The sequence below is a fragment of the Bombus impatiens genome, unplaced genomic scaffold (assembly GCF_000188095.3).
Source record: "Bombus impatiens unplaced genomic scaffold, BIMP_2.2 scf_0099, whole genome shotgun sequence".
Classification (NCBI taxonomy): domain Eukaryota; kingdom Metazoa; phylum Arthropoda; class Insecta; order Hymenoptera; family Apidae; genus Bombus; species Bombus impatiens.
The window spans coordinates 1,064,252-1,080,569 of NT_176518.1; the positions used below are offsets into that span (position 1 = coordinate 1,064,252).

The window sequence follows — 16,318 nt, forward strand, 5'->3', positions numbered from 1 at the left end:
ATTAATAGGTTTTACGAATAATGAATTTAATTAACGCTATTAACAATGTTCCTGGGTTCAAACGAATTCACGATCAACGGGATAACTCTTTACTATGCGTAGAATAATTTTAAACACAAAGAAATACGATTTGCTGAGACACTCGGTAAACTGCTCGATGTATCACTTTCCAAGGCGATCACACGAATGAATATCTGATAAAAATCTTTTTCGCCGTACGACTGCATTTGTTTGTTATATGCTCGCTGGAGGCATCGAGAAGGTTCCAATCGCCGTTGCTAGGCAGTTTCTGCCAAGAGTTTGTTGTATACTCTTTGGAAGCATCGAGAAAGATCCAAACACCGTTGCTAGGCAGTTTCTGTCTGGAGTTTGATTCCTAATACAACGTGTGTCCCATTATATCGACATCTCCAAAGTACAATTCTATGTGATTTCTAGGGAGAACAATACAACCGACCCACACCTTCGTCAGGCAAAACGTTTATCCCGTGACCGTGGCTACGTTCGGCGATCAGTTGTCACCTCGAACCCACTTTCGCTATCACAAATATCAAACAATTACAAATGACAACAATTGCTTAATTACAGCTATGATAAAATCTAGGCTAAAGCATTAGAAGACTTTCCCAAAATTGCAAAGGGAAGGCTCCGGTTTTCCTTTCATCTCCGACATATATATAAGTTTATGTATAGAATTGTGTCGCATTATAAAATATGTGTTCATATGTTTTACATCTTTCATATGTTTAATATTTTCAGGGTCGAATTCAGCTTGAAAATTCTCGTCAACCTATCGGAATTTTATTTTTGTTCGATAGAAATGACGTTATCGATCCACATGAGAGAAATTGGGCTACTTGTTGTCCCCAGAGACTTGCATGTAATTAACAAAACTCATTATGAGCATCCATCGTTTATGTATATGTAGACAATTTATCGCGGTAATTTCGTTCGTTTCGAAAATACGAAATACTTCGAAACAGTGTTTTTAAAATTCGTTGGGTGTAGATAAATTATAACGGGATAGTTTCAGATTTGCAGTATAGTTAAATAAATGATCGCAGAACTGCAAACGCTCTTCCAAATGTGTGACATTTTATTTTCTGCAGAAAGCACAGAGTTCATTGCTCGTTTATTATAAATCAAAGTTAAATATATTCAATTTTTTCTTTTTTTTGCATTCTAACTTGCCACATGTAGCAATAAAGAAAACGTATTTTTTCATTGAACTTCTTCCAACGACAATTTTTCCATTTAAAAATGGCGAAGATATATCTTCCCTTTATAGAGAGCTAAATAAAAACTTGGATGCTACCTTGTTCGCGAGCAACAATTTACGAGCTGTCGCGTTTAACGAGTACTCTTTACGGGCGAGTCGTTATTTAACGATTGCTGCTGCACAGGAACGAAGCTACACCCTGTTTCCCAGTCTATTCAACCCTTTTTATATGGCTAACATCGACGAAAGAAAAGGAAAAGAGTGCTGGAGAGAGAAAGGAACGAAGGAATATTCCGTTTAATGGTCCGCGATAAAGCCACGATCGCTTCGTCAAAAAGCACTTTACGCTTGGCCAGGTGTCCGGCAACTTTACGATTTTTATGAAAGCTCTAAGCTGGACACGGCCGCAGTTTATATTTATTTATGGCATGGTCGAGCCGCAGCGCGAATTCGTCGTTTTCGACTTTACACTCAAATCCACTTTCCCGGGAAATCGTACGTCCAATTTCTCTGCTCTTTTTTCCCCGAACTTTATGGGCTGAAACTGCTACTTTTTTCTCCTTTTGCTTTTTCCTTTTTTTTTTACTTCCCATTTTCGATTTATTTACTTAGTTTTTCCCTTTTTTTTTGTTTGTAGAATACAACGTTTGGAAGATATACGGTTACATGAAACGAAATTTCTTGCGTAGATTTTGGACTGCGATTTGTTTGCAAATAAGTTTCCCCTGGGAAAATATATTTTTCGGGCGAAAAAATGGAGCTGATATAAGCTAATAATGCATATATCTAACATTAAATGACACATGAAAAATGAACTGAAGGCGCTATCAAGTATTCTACCCTTAACTACAACGCGTCAACAAAATTCCACTTTTTATTTCCATCTTTTATTTTCTCATTTTTTTTCTCATTCATCTGCAAAATGAATTAAAATCCCCGTTCTTTGCTATCACGATCCACCCAACATTAATCTCTAAACTCGAATGTACACAAATTCCCTCAAAAACCCTCTGCTACTACACATCCCTGGAACTTGTTTGGTCTTCAAAAGGGTGGCATGAACACGGGTAAATCGTGTAATCGCTCTTTTGTAGCACAGCTGTGAACTTTCATTGTCGATTCGTTTGTGTACGGATCAAAACTCGCAAAAATTTCGTAGTACCGTTTCCAGCAGGCGTATTGCGACAGAAAAAAAAATAAAAAGAAAGAGTGAAGGGGAGAGTTGAAAAGGATTGCAACGCCTGAAAATGCTCTAATCGTGATCCTTTAATCCTCTTAGTGGAGGAACGCGAAAAGAAACGGCGAAAAAGTGGTGGAAAATTTATTACGTGTTTTACGTTGAAATAATATCGAGACTGATGAGTGCTGGAGAGGAGACGACTCGCAAAAACTTCCGATGAATCGGATTTCTGCACATGTCTTTTTTCTTCTGTCTTTTTCAAGCTGAAATTGCGACGAAACAAAGAAGTTCTTTCAAAGCGTCATTCGCGAAAACCCGCGACAGTCACGCCGATTTTTATTGGATTAATTAAACAGTATCTGGCGAGCAACGAGTAGCGTAACATGGCATGATCTAATGCGCGGTAATGAAGCTGCCGATAACGAAAAATGGATTTCGAGATATGGGGACGGTTAATTGGAAGATGTTCGCTGTTAATTTTTTGGTCGATGGAAATATTCGAGGACCCCTCCGGATTATCGATAATCGAGCTGCTCGTTAACCCGAATTCAGCTGAGTTTTGCCGTGGGTGCTGTATCACGTTTGGATTTGGATTCGCTGGACTTTAGGATCCTGTCAGGTATTTTTTAAGTACGATCTTTTTTCATTTCTCGTACGAAGAATTAGCTTGCGAACAATAAATAATAACTCTAATACATATATCTCAGCGTAATATCAGATAACGATAATATTAAGCTCATCCTTTATTCGTTGTACGCGAAAAATTCCTTCCCATCGTTTCATTCTGCGCAACAATATGCTCGATAATTCTATAACTAAATGATCGAAAGAACCGATTCATCTGGTCTACGCAGGTCAATATTCATCCGCTATTTTTTAATTTAATTTATTTTTGTTGAGATTGACTGTATGAATTTGTAATAAAAAGATATATTGAAATATGTATAGGTATAATGTATGCTGATCCAGATTCTCACTCTTACAGTGTTACAATACAATAGAAAGAATGATAGGGAGCACGTTCATATATTTATAGCAAAGGACATTACCAGAAAGTTAACCTTGGTGTGTAGCTCCAGCTGAAGGCTACAAGAAACAGCAATAGATATCTGCTTATAGCTCTTTTGTTTCTAGACCTTGTAACCCAAAACCAAATGTATATTTAGGGGCACAATAATATGGACCTTTCCTTATTTCGAATTTTTTGTTTCACTAAATTCTATCCTCTTCGTAACAGCGGTCTCCATGTCACGGATATACAAAAGAAAAGGTGTAGAGTTGTTCTTGAAGTAATTACTTCAACAATTTTGTAATGTAATAAAATTATATATAATAAGATTTCGAGGAACAAAAACCAGAAATATCGAGCAACATTGAAGCATACCACATTTATCCGCCTTTAGTCGCATCATCGCCGTTCCTTAACGGAGATTCGCCGGGTTCTTTTTATCTGCTGCACAAAACACGGCCACGAGAAGATTTAATAATTATCGGGATTTCATCAGCGAAAATAGTGGAATGAAACGGACGGTATGGTTCCCCATTTAACCATCGGTCTATCCCGTGGCGGATACTTAAATGAACCGCTTTCAATCCCGCGGCAGAATCTGAATCGAGCATTCGTCTGGAATTTTCCTGACGCTGAAGAGCCGACGACGTGGCTCAGATATTTTTAAGGTCATTTGTTATCCGGATTAAGCGTTGAAAAGCGTCCTTCTCGCTTCTTGTTTCCGTCGAAGCGTAGGTTCGTTCTTTGCACGAAGACGGATGAAAGGTCTTCCCTACCGTCCAATCGTCTAAATTAGCAAGGAATGTTCTCATCGGACAGCTGATTACGTTGGAATTAAGGTGAATGGCAGAAGATAGAGAGCATAGTTTTGAAGTTTCATATTAGTTATTGGATTTCTGGCTGGATTTCACATTTATTCTCAAGATTAATATTTTGGATGATTATTTTACAGAATTCCTGTGATTCATGCATCTTGTTGTTTTTAAAACATACTACAGAAATATTTTACCACTAATACTTTCTATAATCGTTTTTTGCTTTGTACCTTTAGTTTTTTACAGGTCGACTTTATTTCCTTTATTTGCTCAATGTCTGCTGTCATTTTAAGCCGGAAAAACAAATTCCCTGTATCAGTTTATGGTGTTTTGCGTGCGAAATTTCGTTCCATTTGCTGGAACCGGCAGCGCAGTGTTACGAATTATATCGTCATAGAAAATAATGCAGAATCGGTTCAACACTGAACGTACGCGCTGTACGAACACTTTTAGCGATTTTTTAATTGCGATATGCGCCCGAAACTCGGTACCGGAACGAGCTTTCAACTCGATATTTTAAATGTTAACGACCGTCGAAATATAATTTTTACTCTCTGTGCAATTACAAACGGCTGTTACGATATTGTTTCAAAGTGTTTCTCGTTCTAGATAATATTTTCGGTCGAAATCTGCGTTATGTAACATGCAATATTGCATAAAAGAACAGTTTTTTTTAGAAATTTTGTTCTCCCTGTAGTTTTCGCTGTCCTCGATAAAGAACATAAAATTCAGAATTTAAAAAGTATGAAATTTGGAAAGAAATAATTTTGGAAATAATTTGGAAATGATATTTACTCTTTAACATTAATTAAAACTGAATACTTTACATAAATCTATTCTATTCTATTATGATCCTTCATTTAACAAGCCTTTCAAGGGCAGAACGTATAATGACTGTTCGTATTAAAGTCACAATCAAAGACGTAACTCGTATCTGGCATAGCGTAGTGTTCCTCATTGTGCACATTGTTCCTAAGTACTGACAGATGAGCTTGACGTATCAAGCTTTGACAAGATTTGCCTTCAAGGCCTGAAATTCTATGAATTACAGGTTTCCGATACCAAAATCTTACGTTAATTTCGAATATAGGTATTCATATGGTTTCTAGAGAAATTACAATTTCGTATATTTCATCAGTTATCTCGTTAAAATCTTTTTAGAAATTTTGGAAAATTCTTTCTAATAAACGAACGTGTATATTTCTTAATAATATATTCTGAAATTTATCTAACAATGAATAAGACGCTAATAAATTTGCAATAACACAATGTTTGCTTGTTTGCAGAGGCTTTCAAAGAAACTGGCGCGTAATATTACGTTTCTGATCGCTACGATCAGTAATTAGCATATATTAACGTATACACAATTTTATCCATCAGGAAACTTAGCTAACATTAATATGTTCGTAATTATACTAATTAAGACCGTTAGCGCACAGAAGCACACAAACGTTTATATACGACTGCACAGATTAGAAACTCCGGTACGTATACGTTTATACCTTTTACACGCGTATTTTCACTATCGCAACTAATTTATCAACGATCAACCGTAAAAAATAATGTCAAACAATCTCGTAATCAATTTCAGTTAAAATATATTCGACAGTTGCCACGTGAATCCACGTTCATAAACAAGGTATCAATCATTTTTCAAACTTAACAAAATCAAGCTTCGATGAAAACTGAGGTATTTCAAAAATATTCATTGTTTATTAGTTTGTCTCTGCAAAATTAAAATTTTTTGCTCAAGTACTCAATGTTGAAAATATCATTTCCAGTTCATTTAAGCACGATTACCTCCAAGGAAGTATAGAAAATTGTTTTATTTGCTGGTTAAATCCGAGCTAAAATTAAATAAATTAAGAAGTAACGCGTTTTTGAGCGAGTGGAACGGATCAGGCTTACTGGTATATATTTGATGAGAGATAGAACGTGATTTCATGCGAACGAAGCCAAATCCGTTGCAATGAATCGCGATTCGAGCTTAATCGCGTGTTTCTATTGATTACACGCTCGTCCATAACGTCGACGAACAACAATTTAAACGAGAAAGCGTTTCCGATGGAAATATTGTGATAGTTGGAGAAATCGGCGCGAAATATTCGTCCGACGGATACGCGTTCACGCTTCGAATGATTAAATTCATATATTAGTTGCGCCCGACTAATTTTACGCTAATTGTTTCATCAAAGTGGAATAATTGTTGGAATAAGTGGGAATAATTTGACTGTTTTTGATTTAATTTGTACAAATTATATAAAAAAGTGCATGTGCGAAGATATAAAATTTAACGAAGGAATTTGCTTCCATATTACGATTCGTTTCCTGGAACAAATGCTTCGTAAATTGTACATATTGTATAACAGAGAAAAGGATGTTTCTATAAATCAAATACGTACTTGACATTATTTTCTTGTCATTGTTATTTTTTACACTTCCGAACTAGATGAATTCTCGAAAGTCCTTCTAGTTGCGGCAAATTGCTGGAATTCGAGTGAGACGGATACGTAAACCCGTGTGAACTTATTCGCCCCTTATGTAATTAAACACCTGTTCGAAGCATGAACCGGTCACTCACGTGTTACGAACTGCCTGACTTCCTTGCCATAGTTTCTCAGATCGGGGACACCTGTTTCAACGGTGCTCTCAAACGCAACAGCTGCCCGGGAAAGTCGTTCGCATACCGTTCCGTACTCTAATGAATTTCTCGTGGAAGCTAAAGACGTTGTCGAGATACCAAAGTTTGATCATACGTCATCGATTAGACATGATATATGTAAGCCTTCCTATACTATAATGTAGACAGCTTTAAGACCCGTTCGAGTTTAAGCCTCTTTTAACCTACTAACTGATTAGAATATTGATATTTAATTTTCTCAATAAAGATATTTTCATATTCCTTGTTCCTCTTCCTCCTAGTCTTCAAATATGAATATCATACACAACAAGAACTTAGAGAATCAGAGATTGTCTTAATTTTTTCAATATGACGTAACAGTCTTAAGAGAAAAGATAGAAGAAGAACAGATGAAACGAAAACACGAAAATTCATTATTATTGCGGCCGTCTGTATAGACGTAAGCAGCGAGTTTGACTTCAAGTAGCCGACAGTATCCAGCTGGGGGGTTTCTTTTAAGAGGAACGCCTGCTATTTAAGTCTGAACCTGCTTTGATTATTGGCGCGTACCTCGTTATCTTTGAGAAGCCAACTTGCGTCCTACTCATTATACAGCATCGCGCAAAGGGTCGGAAGGAAAGTTCGGGTGAAACGTACACGCGAAATCGGTTTGCCCGGATGAGAATAGCAAGTTAAGTCGAAAGCAACTCCCTTAGCCCCGGTACATCTCCTTTTTAGCTACGTTCTGATCCAACGTCACCTTTGTTTCTGTGTATCAAAGAGGTGGCCTGTTTTATTACGCGAAACAATGCACGATGCTCTTCAGAAGGATTGAAAGCAAAAATTGTCTCGATTTTTTGAGCTTTTATTTTAAGAGAGAGATATTTTTCATAATTGAAAAAGATTGAAAGAGATAGCGACCGAAAGATATCGATTTTGGGTTAAGATGTAATGTAAGTACGTTTCAGTGATTTTGCCGTTACAGTCCTTACAATGAGACGCCTTTCTGAACGTCTCACTGGCTCTTTAAGTTTACTCAATATCTGGTTTAACGTGACCTAAAATGCAGGCAGACTATATTACTGAGTATCGGAGATTCGGAACGATCACGTTTCCAATATACATATTACTCGGCAAATGTATAAAAAGGAGGTTAATAAAAGCAACTCGAATCAACATTGGTTTACAAATATTATCTCTGTTTCAAGCATTATGCCTCCAAATGGAAAATCTACATTTTGCAAGAATATACATCGATTAATTACTGTAAATACTGTTAATATCAAATTTTGCTTAAACAATGAAAGTAGAAGAAATTTTATACAGCAAGCTTTGTTTTATACAAACAATATTAAAATGATACAAAATTCTCAATCGCTTTAACTACTCGAAAGCTTGAGTCGCCAAATTTCGTCATTAAAATTATTAAATTATTCAAACTACTAAAATCTCCAAAAGGACAGTTTACAGAACGCGTCAACAAAACGCTATTGACAGCTTCCAAAAAATGTTATTAATTCTGTGTCTTGTTCATCTGTCAAAATATCAGAGCTAAAATTCTGAAATCTCTAAATATTCCATACTCATTCATATCAGGCATTCAAAAGTTCCTCCTCGTTCATAGTTCTCAAATATCAAAATTACTTTCGCCCCTCGATTCCGCTCTACGACTAAGAACGTGTAATGTTGCACATCATACATACATACACACATAAGCTACGCTTATCTTTCTTTCATCAAAAGGAAACGATAACTCTTTACCCTTTCTAAGGACGACGAAACGAAATCGCCTCGCTCAGATCCCTTCAGAAAGACCTTGCGGTGTGCCAGGATTTCCGGTCCGCCCGCTGTCGCAGACGTCGTTAATGCTCGAGCACGCGATAAAGCCCGCGGTGATATTCCGTTGAAACCCCTTCGCATTTTTTCCCCCGTATTTTTCTCCTTTTTCACGTCTCCTTCTCTGGGTTCTTAACTGTAGATATCGTTCCTTTTTTCAATTCCTTTCATTTTTCTTCTTCCCACCCACGTCTTCGCTTCCCCTTCTTAAATCGCGCTTTTTTATCACGTTTCCTCTAACCAGAGCTTGAACATTCTCATTTGACAGCCTGTCATATTCTTTTCTTACATTTTTTTTTAAGAGCGTAACGCGATACCATTGTCTATTATTGTTTATGCGTGCGATTGGAATTTTTTTGGAATTTCGGCTACATGCGAGTGAAGCATATTATTGTGTATGTTTGGCGAGATTTTTACCGTACGATTTTTTAGTCTGCAATTCAAGACTAAATTTGTTTTGAGGTAAGATGCTTTTCATAAGCGAAATAAGAAAATATTCCTAGTGTGAAATACTGCGTGACTCAGCTTCAAAAACGTTCGAACTTCGTTAGAAAGCATCCAAATTACTGAGAAATGAACTCCTCTTAACAACTCACCAACTCTTTTTTACCTCAGACGAACTAAACCATCCTCATCTTCTTCTGAATTGGTTCGACTTTCAAACCGAACAAAAAAGAAGAAAAGAAAAAGAAAAAACATTTCAATTTCGAGCAAACATCATCCAACGACGTCGCTAAGACGTCGACAACTCCGTCGTCGTACCAGTTCCTCATTAGCATGTCTGCCCCTCTCGTTAACCCGAGCGGTCGCGCAACCTTTGCGTCGTAAATCAAATGAATAATTAGCCGCGGAAGTTCGGGGCCGCTTACCTGTATAAACAGAGACAAGTCGTCGCCTAACAGCATGTCCCTGCAGACGTCTCTAGCGGTGGTATCCAGAGTGAGATAGACGAGGCTGCTCTCGATCCCGGTGTGTATCCTGACCCAACCACTTCCGCCGGTGACATCTACACCGACACCGGAGTCCCAAGAGGAATTAAAGGTCTCTTGGAGTCCGGCCACTTTCGGGTTGGTCAGCTCTGACAACGAGCTGCTACTGTTTTGCATAAAGTCATCGAAGCTGTCCCTCTTTTTCTTCTCTTCGTTCTTCGAGTCCTCGACTCGAGTCATTCCTCCTTCTATTTTTTCACGATCAAATTTATCGATAGTCTCGTCGAGATTTTCCAGAATTTTGTGAGCCGTCTGATCGATAGCCTGGCTACGTTTCTCCTCTCGAGACCTATCATCAGTCTGATCGATTCCAGCCGCACGCTCGGTCTCCGTTTCGTCCCGATCTATCGCCTCTTTCGACGTGCTCGTCCCACCTCGATCGTCCCCGTTTGCCAACTCGATTCTCGTTTCGTTAGAGCGATCGCTGTAGGTTTCTGGATACAATCTGGAGTTCCCTAGACAATCGGTGTCATCGTTGATCGTGCCATCTACGTGCTTTTTCGAGTCTTCCTGACCATCGTCGTCCTCGATCGGGTAAAAAACACTCTTCCTTTCCTCGTTTCGTCTTGATCTACTACCGTATTCGGTCCTCGTAGTCGTTCGCCTATCCTTATCGTCGTTGATCTCGCAGAAACCCGGTTTCGGAGCCATGATGAAGTTCTCATTATCGCGAAGGATTCTCGATTTCGACAGCATTTTCGTCGATCGTTTCTTGTCCAACGCGTCGAGTCTATGATCCTTCGAGACAGTCAATTTCTCGCAGTGATCCTTGGAGAAGATGAACTTGTCGATGTCCAGCTTGCGCTGCGTCAACAGATCTTGACACGATCTCTGAATTACGCATTCTGTTTTTGTTCTTCCCTTTCGTCTGGCTTCCGCGTATATGTAGTCCTCTTTTCGCGGCTCCTTTTCTTCCTTCAAGGACGACCGACTTCTGCCACTCTGCTCTTTCGAGGTACTTTTAGACAGAGTATCCTTCGCCTCTTTCAAATGATTCTTGAACCTAGACTTCTGCTGAAACCGCTCGTAGTTCGCTAGGATCTTCTGGTTCAGCTCGTGAATCAGCTCCAGCCTCTTGGAAATCGAGTCGTTAGTTTTGTCAACCTTTTTCCTGCCCCACTTCCCATTTACGCTCTCGTCTTCGTCGTTTTTCCTGCACTTCTGCGACTTGGTCCCAGTAGACAGCTGTCGCCTCTGCTTCGTCGATTTCCTGGACCCAGCGGTCCCCTCGCTGGGGATTCCTATTTCATACTTCGAATCGCTTTTGATCACGTTCTCTTCTTCCTCCTCCTCCCCTGGACGCTCGATCACATCCACATCGATCGACCACGAGTCTTTCCGTCTCTTCTCCGCCTCCAGCTGAAATCCCGATACGTTCATGAACTGTAGACTTGTCTTGCCGATTTTCCCATTCTCACGGCGCTCTTGCTTATCGACCATCACCTGTCTGCCGTTGGTCTCCGGCTTCTTTCGATTTCCACTCAATTCTATTCCTTTCTTCGCGTCCGGCCGAACCTCCAGCCCTGGACTGGATCCACTGCTCAGGCTGATTCTTTCGTTCAATTCCCAATTGATCGACGCCTTACCTTTTGTATCGACCACGTTTCGACTAACTATCGGGCACAGACCGAGCTTCTGATTCAGGTCTTGCTGGGGAATCGGTTGGTTGGCTGTGTTTGCGTTTAGTCGAACCTTCAGTCCCCTAGTCGAAGACAATCTGCGGGATCTCCTAAGCTTGTTTGACGCAGTACTGCCTGGGGATCCGCTCGCTATCACCATTTTGATTGCGGATCATTCCTCTATTGTATGGGAGGTTGACTCTACTGGATAATGAGATTAAGACCGTATCTTGTGATTGATTAACCGAGTTATGGGTTGGATTGTTTGATTCTGAAGGGATGTCTCGGTGGTTCTGAATCGGGCTTCATGGTCGTAGGATGGTCGTTGTCGGAGTGAGTGGTGTTGACAAATGGCCTTTATGCGAGTGTCTCTTGATATTGGGTTCTATCTGAAAGAATAGAATGGATTGGTTGCAGTGTTTGAAATAATTAAAGAGCAAAGCTTTTGCCTTAAATATCTTTTGTTTTAAATGTTCTGTCAATTATATGTTTAATAGATTAATTATAAATGATATATAAGTTAAGTATTTACCATAGTGTAAAATTATGAATTTCGATGGGAATGATTAATTATTGAATGTTAGCGAGGATGAATTTCTATCATTATTTTTCGAGTCATATTTATATTTAAAATTCCTGTAAGAACGAACTAAATTTGGACGACAACATGTCACTTCCAATATAGAGACGCATTGAATCATGAATACATGAAATTTCATATCAAAGAAAAATTTCCGCTCAGCTTCCTGATACGAAACATTCGAATATGGCACGATTCAATCGGGAGTATTCTACGATTCGTAACACTGACGTAGAGATAGATAGGGCGAGTGTCCTTGAAGCTAGTATAAATTTGCGGATGCGGCGATAAACGAATCCCTGTCGGTGAGCCCGACGATAGATAAATAGAAAGCAAGATACGTGATTTGAACGAGCAAGCTCGACACGTTTCCTTCGCCGCTCCCTTCTGTGCGCCTTGCACAACTTCCCGGTTATATGTACATATATGTATCTGTATTTCGGGCAATTGTGTGAAATGTAATTTTCCGAAGGTACGGTCGACGCTTTTGGTCACCGATATCACGAAGAAAATGAGAAAAATCGATCTAGTATAACCGATGTCGCTTTTGTTCGTGCAGTGAGGAAAATTTATAATTAATTATAAAAATATCGAAACTACGATTTTGCATCGTAGCATCATAGCGTAGCTTTCAACATTATAAAACACGTCTGATAAAAACGATACTGATTTGTTGTATTATATAGGTTATACGATATCAACGAGGAAAGTATGAAAGAAGAAAAATCTTGTGACAATTCTTAACGAAGAACCGAGGAATCGACATCAACGGGAACAAAGGAATTGTTCGACGAAGCCAAGTTTCGCCGATTGGTCTCTGTTTAATTGGAAACGCGAAAGGTCTTCTTTTTTTTGAGTTCACTTCTGGCTCGTCAGCAAGCAATTTCTTTCGAGATACATCGACAAAAACGTATTCCATCGTTGTACGCTGTTCTACATTTACTGTACATTATGTGTGCTATGTAAAACATTCTGAAATGTCATTGGCGCTATAATAAGGTAAGGATATTATGCTCACACTGGTAAAGTTTAAGATAGATTAAAAAATGTACGTATTTATTATAAAAATTCACTTCATAGAAATCGTAGAAATATTTAAGTAGTCAGTTATTTATTATACTAATAAGCCTCGATATACAAATGTAGTAAGATAAACATCCGCAACCTACTCATTACAGCACTAACGAAGCTCTAAAAAGTTTCGCATAACGCAAGTAATGTATTCACAAAACTTTCTTATGGTACATGTTCAAGTACTTTCATGAGTCACTGTATATCAGCGTTAACGAGACACGGAGAAAAACGCCCCTAACCTAAGGGGAACGAGAAACAAACACAGTCTGCGGTTTTAAGAAGTTTCTTCTGTACGAAGAACAAGAGAATTCCTCTCGTTGCGTCTTTTTTTCCGCGGTTCAACTGAGCTACGGCGATTTGATAAATACTTAGAAGACAATGACACGAATTACCATTGTTCCCATGCCGGGAGAATGACTGTCTGTATTCGAGGAAACTTATTGCTCGGGCATAGTCAGTCATTAATTTCAATTGTTGGACGTGAAACGCTAATTTCATACCGTCTTCTCGTGGAAATACTTCCTCGGATGAAACGTCGACAATTGCTTTGCCTCCCGATAAGTTTCTTTCGTGTAAAGTTTAAAAAGTCAATGGAAATTCCCTTTTCGAAAAAATGGAATCTATTTAATGAACAAACTGAAGAAAAAGCTGAATAGAAAAATATTCAAAATATCAAATAAATTACATTCCTATTAGAATGTAAATTTAACAATTATATGCAATTATATTCTTCTAGTAAGGACAAATAAGTACAAGTAAACTAATATGATCGACAGATCCAACGTTAAATAAACCTTAATTTCATTTAGCGTTCTATCTCTAAAAATACACAATTATACAAAATTATTTTCTGGAGGATTCCATTTGCCTCACCTTCAACGCACATTAGCGAAATAAACGATTGAATCTCTATTTTATCGAATTCTCGTATTTTTCATCGGTTTAACGAAGTCCATCAGAGAATCTTCTTATCTCAATCTCTTAATATCATTAAATTCGTTGATACGCAGGATTACTCTCGATTTAACAAACATGAAGACTCGAGAGCGATAATTCTAGTTCCGTGTTTGCGCGTGTTTGAACAGCCACCGCAGTATCGCAGCTTCAAATATTATCGAACAAATATTTCCCATCGTATCGTTCTAATGCGTTGTAGAATTCATTATCGATTCATTGTCCTCGACTACATCGGCTGTGCATTGGCGGATCTTCGAGATCAATTTTGTTTCGAAAAAACTAACGAAGCAAAATATAGTTGATTTACGATAATGAAACAGCGGATATTTATGCAAATCCATATCGTCGTAGAGTTTTGCTTAGAAATTTTAACTGTGTTAATGAAATCGGAGGTGCTAATGAATTGGATACGCGAATGGAAGTGAAATTTGTTAAAAAATTGGAATTTTCTGCTAAAATGTAATATGTATCCATTGTACATTTTTGGTTGTTTGAAAATTGTAAATTTGTGAAGAAACGATGAAGAAACAGCGTTTGTATTAGGGAGTATTTTTGTTTACTGATGCAATCATAATTCAGTATGCTTTTCTACGACACGTAGAGCACGAATTTTGCATTTGCTTTAATATGCAATTCAAGTCCTTTAATACGAGACATTCATGGAGAAATGTTCATGTGAAGTAATAATCATGTGCGTTAATAAACGAATGCCTTGAATTTTCATGCATTCATCACGAAAGTCAATACGTAATATTCATCTGATTATTATTCATCCTATTATTTTCATTCTTCGCGAATCAATTGAAAGCTTCGTCGATATCTCGATTGAAAAGAGGATGGGAATCACATCATCATCGAACAAAACTAGATCAGTAAATTAAATTTTAATTATCCTCTCATTTTCTCTATAATTCTTGTCATAATTATAACACTCTCGTCATCAAATGGAAGTCACGAAAGGGAGCAAAATAATTCAACGCATTGCCTATTTAGATTGCACAAAATATACTTTCGAATACAAGTTAATTTTACGACATACAACATGTTAAACAATACAACATTTTAAATCGTTTGGTATTCTAAAGTAATATTTGAAACTCGTACTACGAAGTCTTGGTACAAAGTTTACATACGTAGTTTTCGTCCAACCGTCGTAAGCAAGGAAAGAAATTAAGAATTCCTTATGTCAACGTCGAACGATTCCGGGCATGTGGAAGTACCAACATGACGCATCCACGCACACATGGAATACTAAATAACATGGAGCACGATCGAGCTAACGAACGAAGCTATCCTTCATACGAGACTAGGATTTCTTTCATACGTTCATTCAGAATGCAAAATACTTGACACAAATATCGATCAACACTTACATCATCTGTACTAGCCGGCACACAAAGCAACTCCACCTGCTCGTGCTCTTCTGATAACAAAAGACACTCGAAACGCACTTCGTTCCACTTTCACAGTCAGCAAGGATGCAAGAAAAAATCTCACCGTTGATGTTCAATCTTTCATCATCGTCGATTCGTAAGTGTTTCAAAATCTCGTTAGAGGCAATCAGATTACTATGTAGGGTGGTCGAGGTTTTTCTTGATGTTCAGGCTGTCGCATCAAATGTCAACAGGACCTAATTACATAACAGCACTAGCAATTGCCTGAGTCGACGTCATCGATCGAACTTAATTACATACGTCACGATACCGATTATCGCACGCGTCACCTAATTACTAATCAAACTAGCAACCTCCAGTAATCTCTACGCAAATACGTCCAAGTACCACTACGTTATAAAAGTGGTCATAAAAGGCAACATATAAAAGCTTGCTATCGTCACAAAATCAACCTATCATCAACCAGTCATTGATCAAAATTCGAAACACTCATTAACGTAATACTTTCATAATCCTCAACCGATTTCAAAAAGCACATGTCTAATTGCATCGAATTTCCTGTTCAAGGGTTCACTATCCTCACCAATTAAAATTCAAAACTCGCAATTATGAAAACATCACATATACATAATTTTATTGAAAGATTCACTATCGTCACAAAACCAATCCATATCCAACGTCACCAACCAAACTTCGGAACTCGCGATCTAAAACACCTTGGAACGACACGAGTCGCGACACGGGCGTACGTAGCGAACGATCGCGGCCACTGGCCAGCTTTCAGGATCGTCGTCGACATCATGAATATATCGCCCGGCCACCTGTCTGTCTCTTCTACCTGTTGACCACGTTGTACGATGTTCGTACAACGTCCACTGGTTGAACAAAGAAAGGGAAAGGGACAATGAAACACGGAAGAGGGGAGGCTAACGCGCTAGACGAGGACGAACGATGGATTAAGGGAGTAAGAGATGAAAAAAAAAGACTAATAGGAAGGGGGAATCTGAAAGTACGAAGAAGAGGTGC

The 16,318-nt window shown here is 38.4% G+C and overlaps 1 protein-coding gene across 1 annotated transcript in view; it reads right to left on the reverse strand.

Moving 5' to 3' along the window:
• LOC100742132 overlaps nt 1–15,878 on the reverse strand; it is a 92,609-nt gene extending 76,731 nt beyond the window's left edge. The window contains exons 1-2 of the mRNA XM_024364530.2: nt 15,272–15,878; nt 9,549–11,676 (exon numbers count right to left, since the gene is read on the reverse strand). Of these exons, the coding sequence (XP_024220298.1) occupies nt 9,549–11,447 (1,899 nt within the window). The 5' untranslated portion in view covers nt 11,448–11,676; nt 15,272–15,878. The remainder of the gene's footprint in view (nt 1–9,548; nt 11,677–15,271) is intronic.
• Nucleotides 15,879–16,318: the final 440 nt, after the last annotated feature.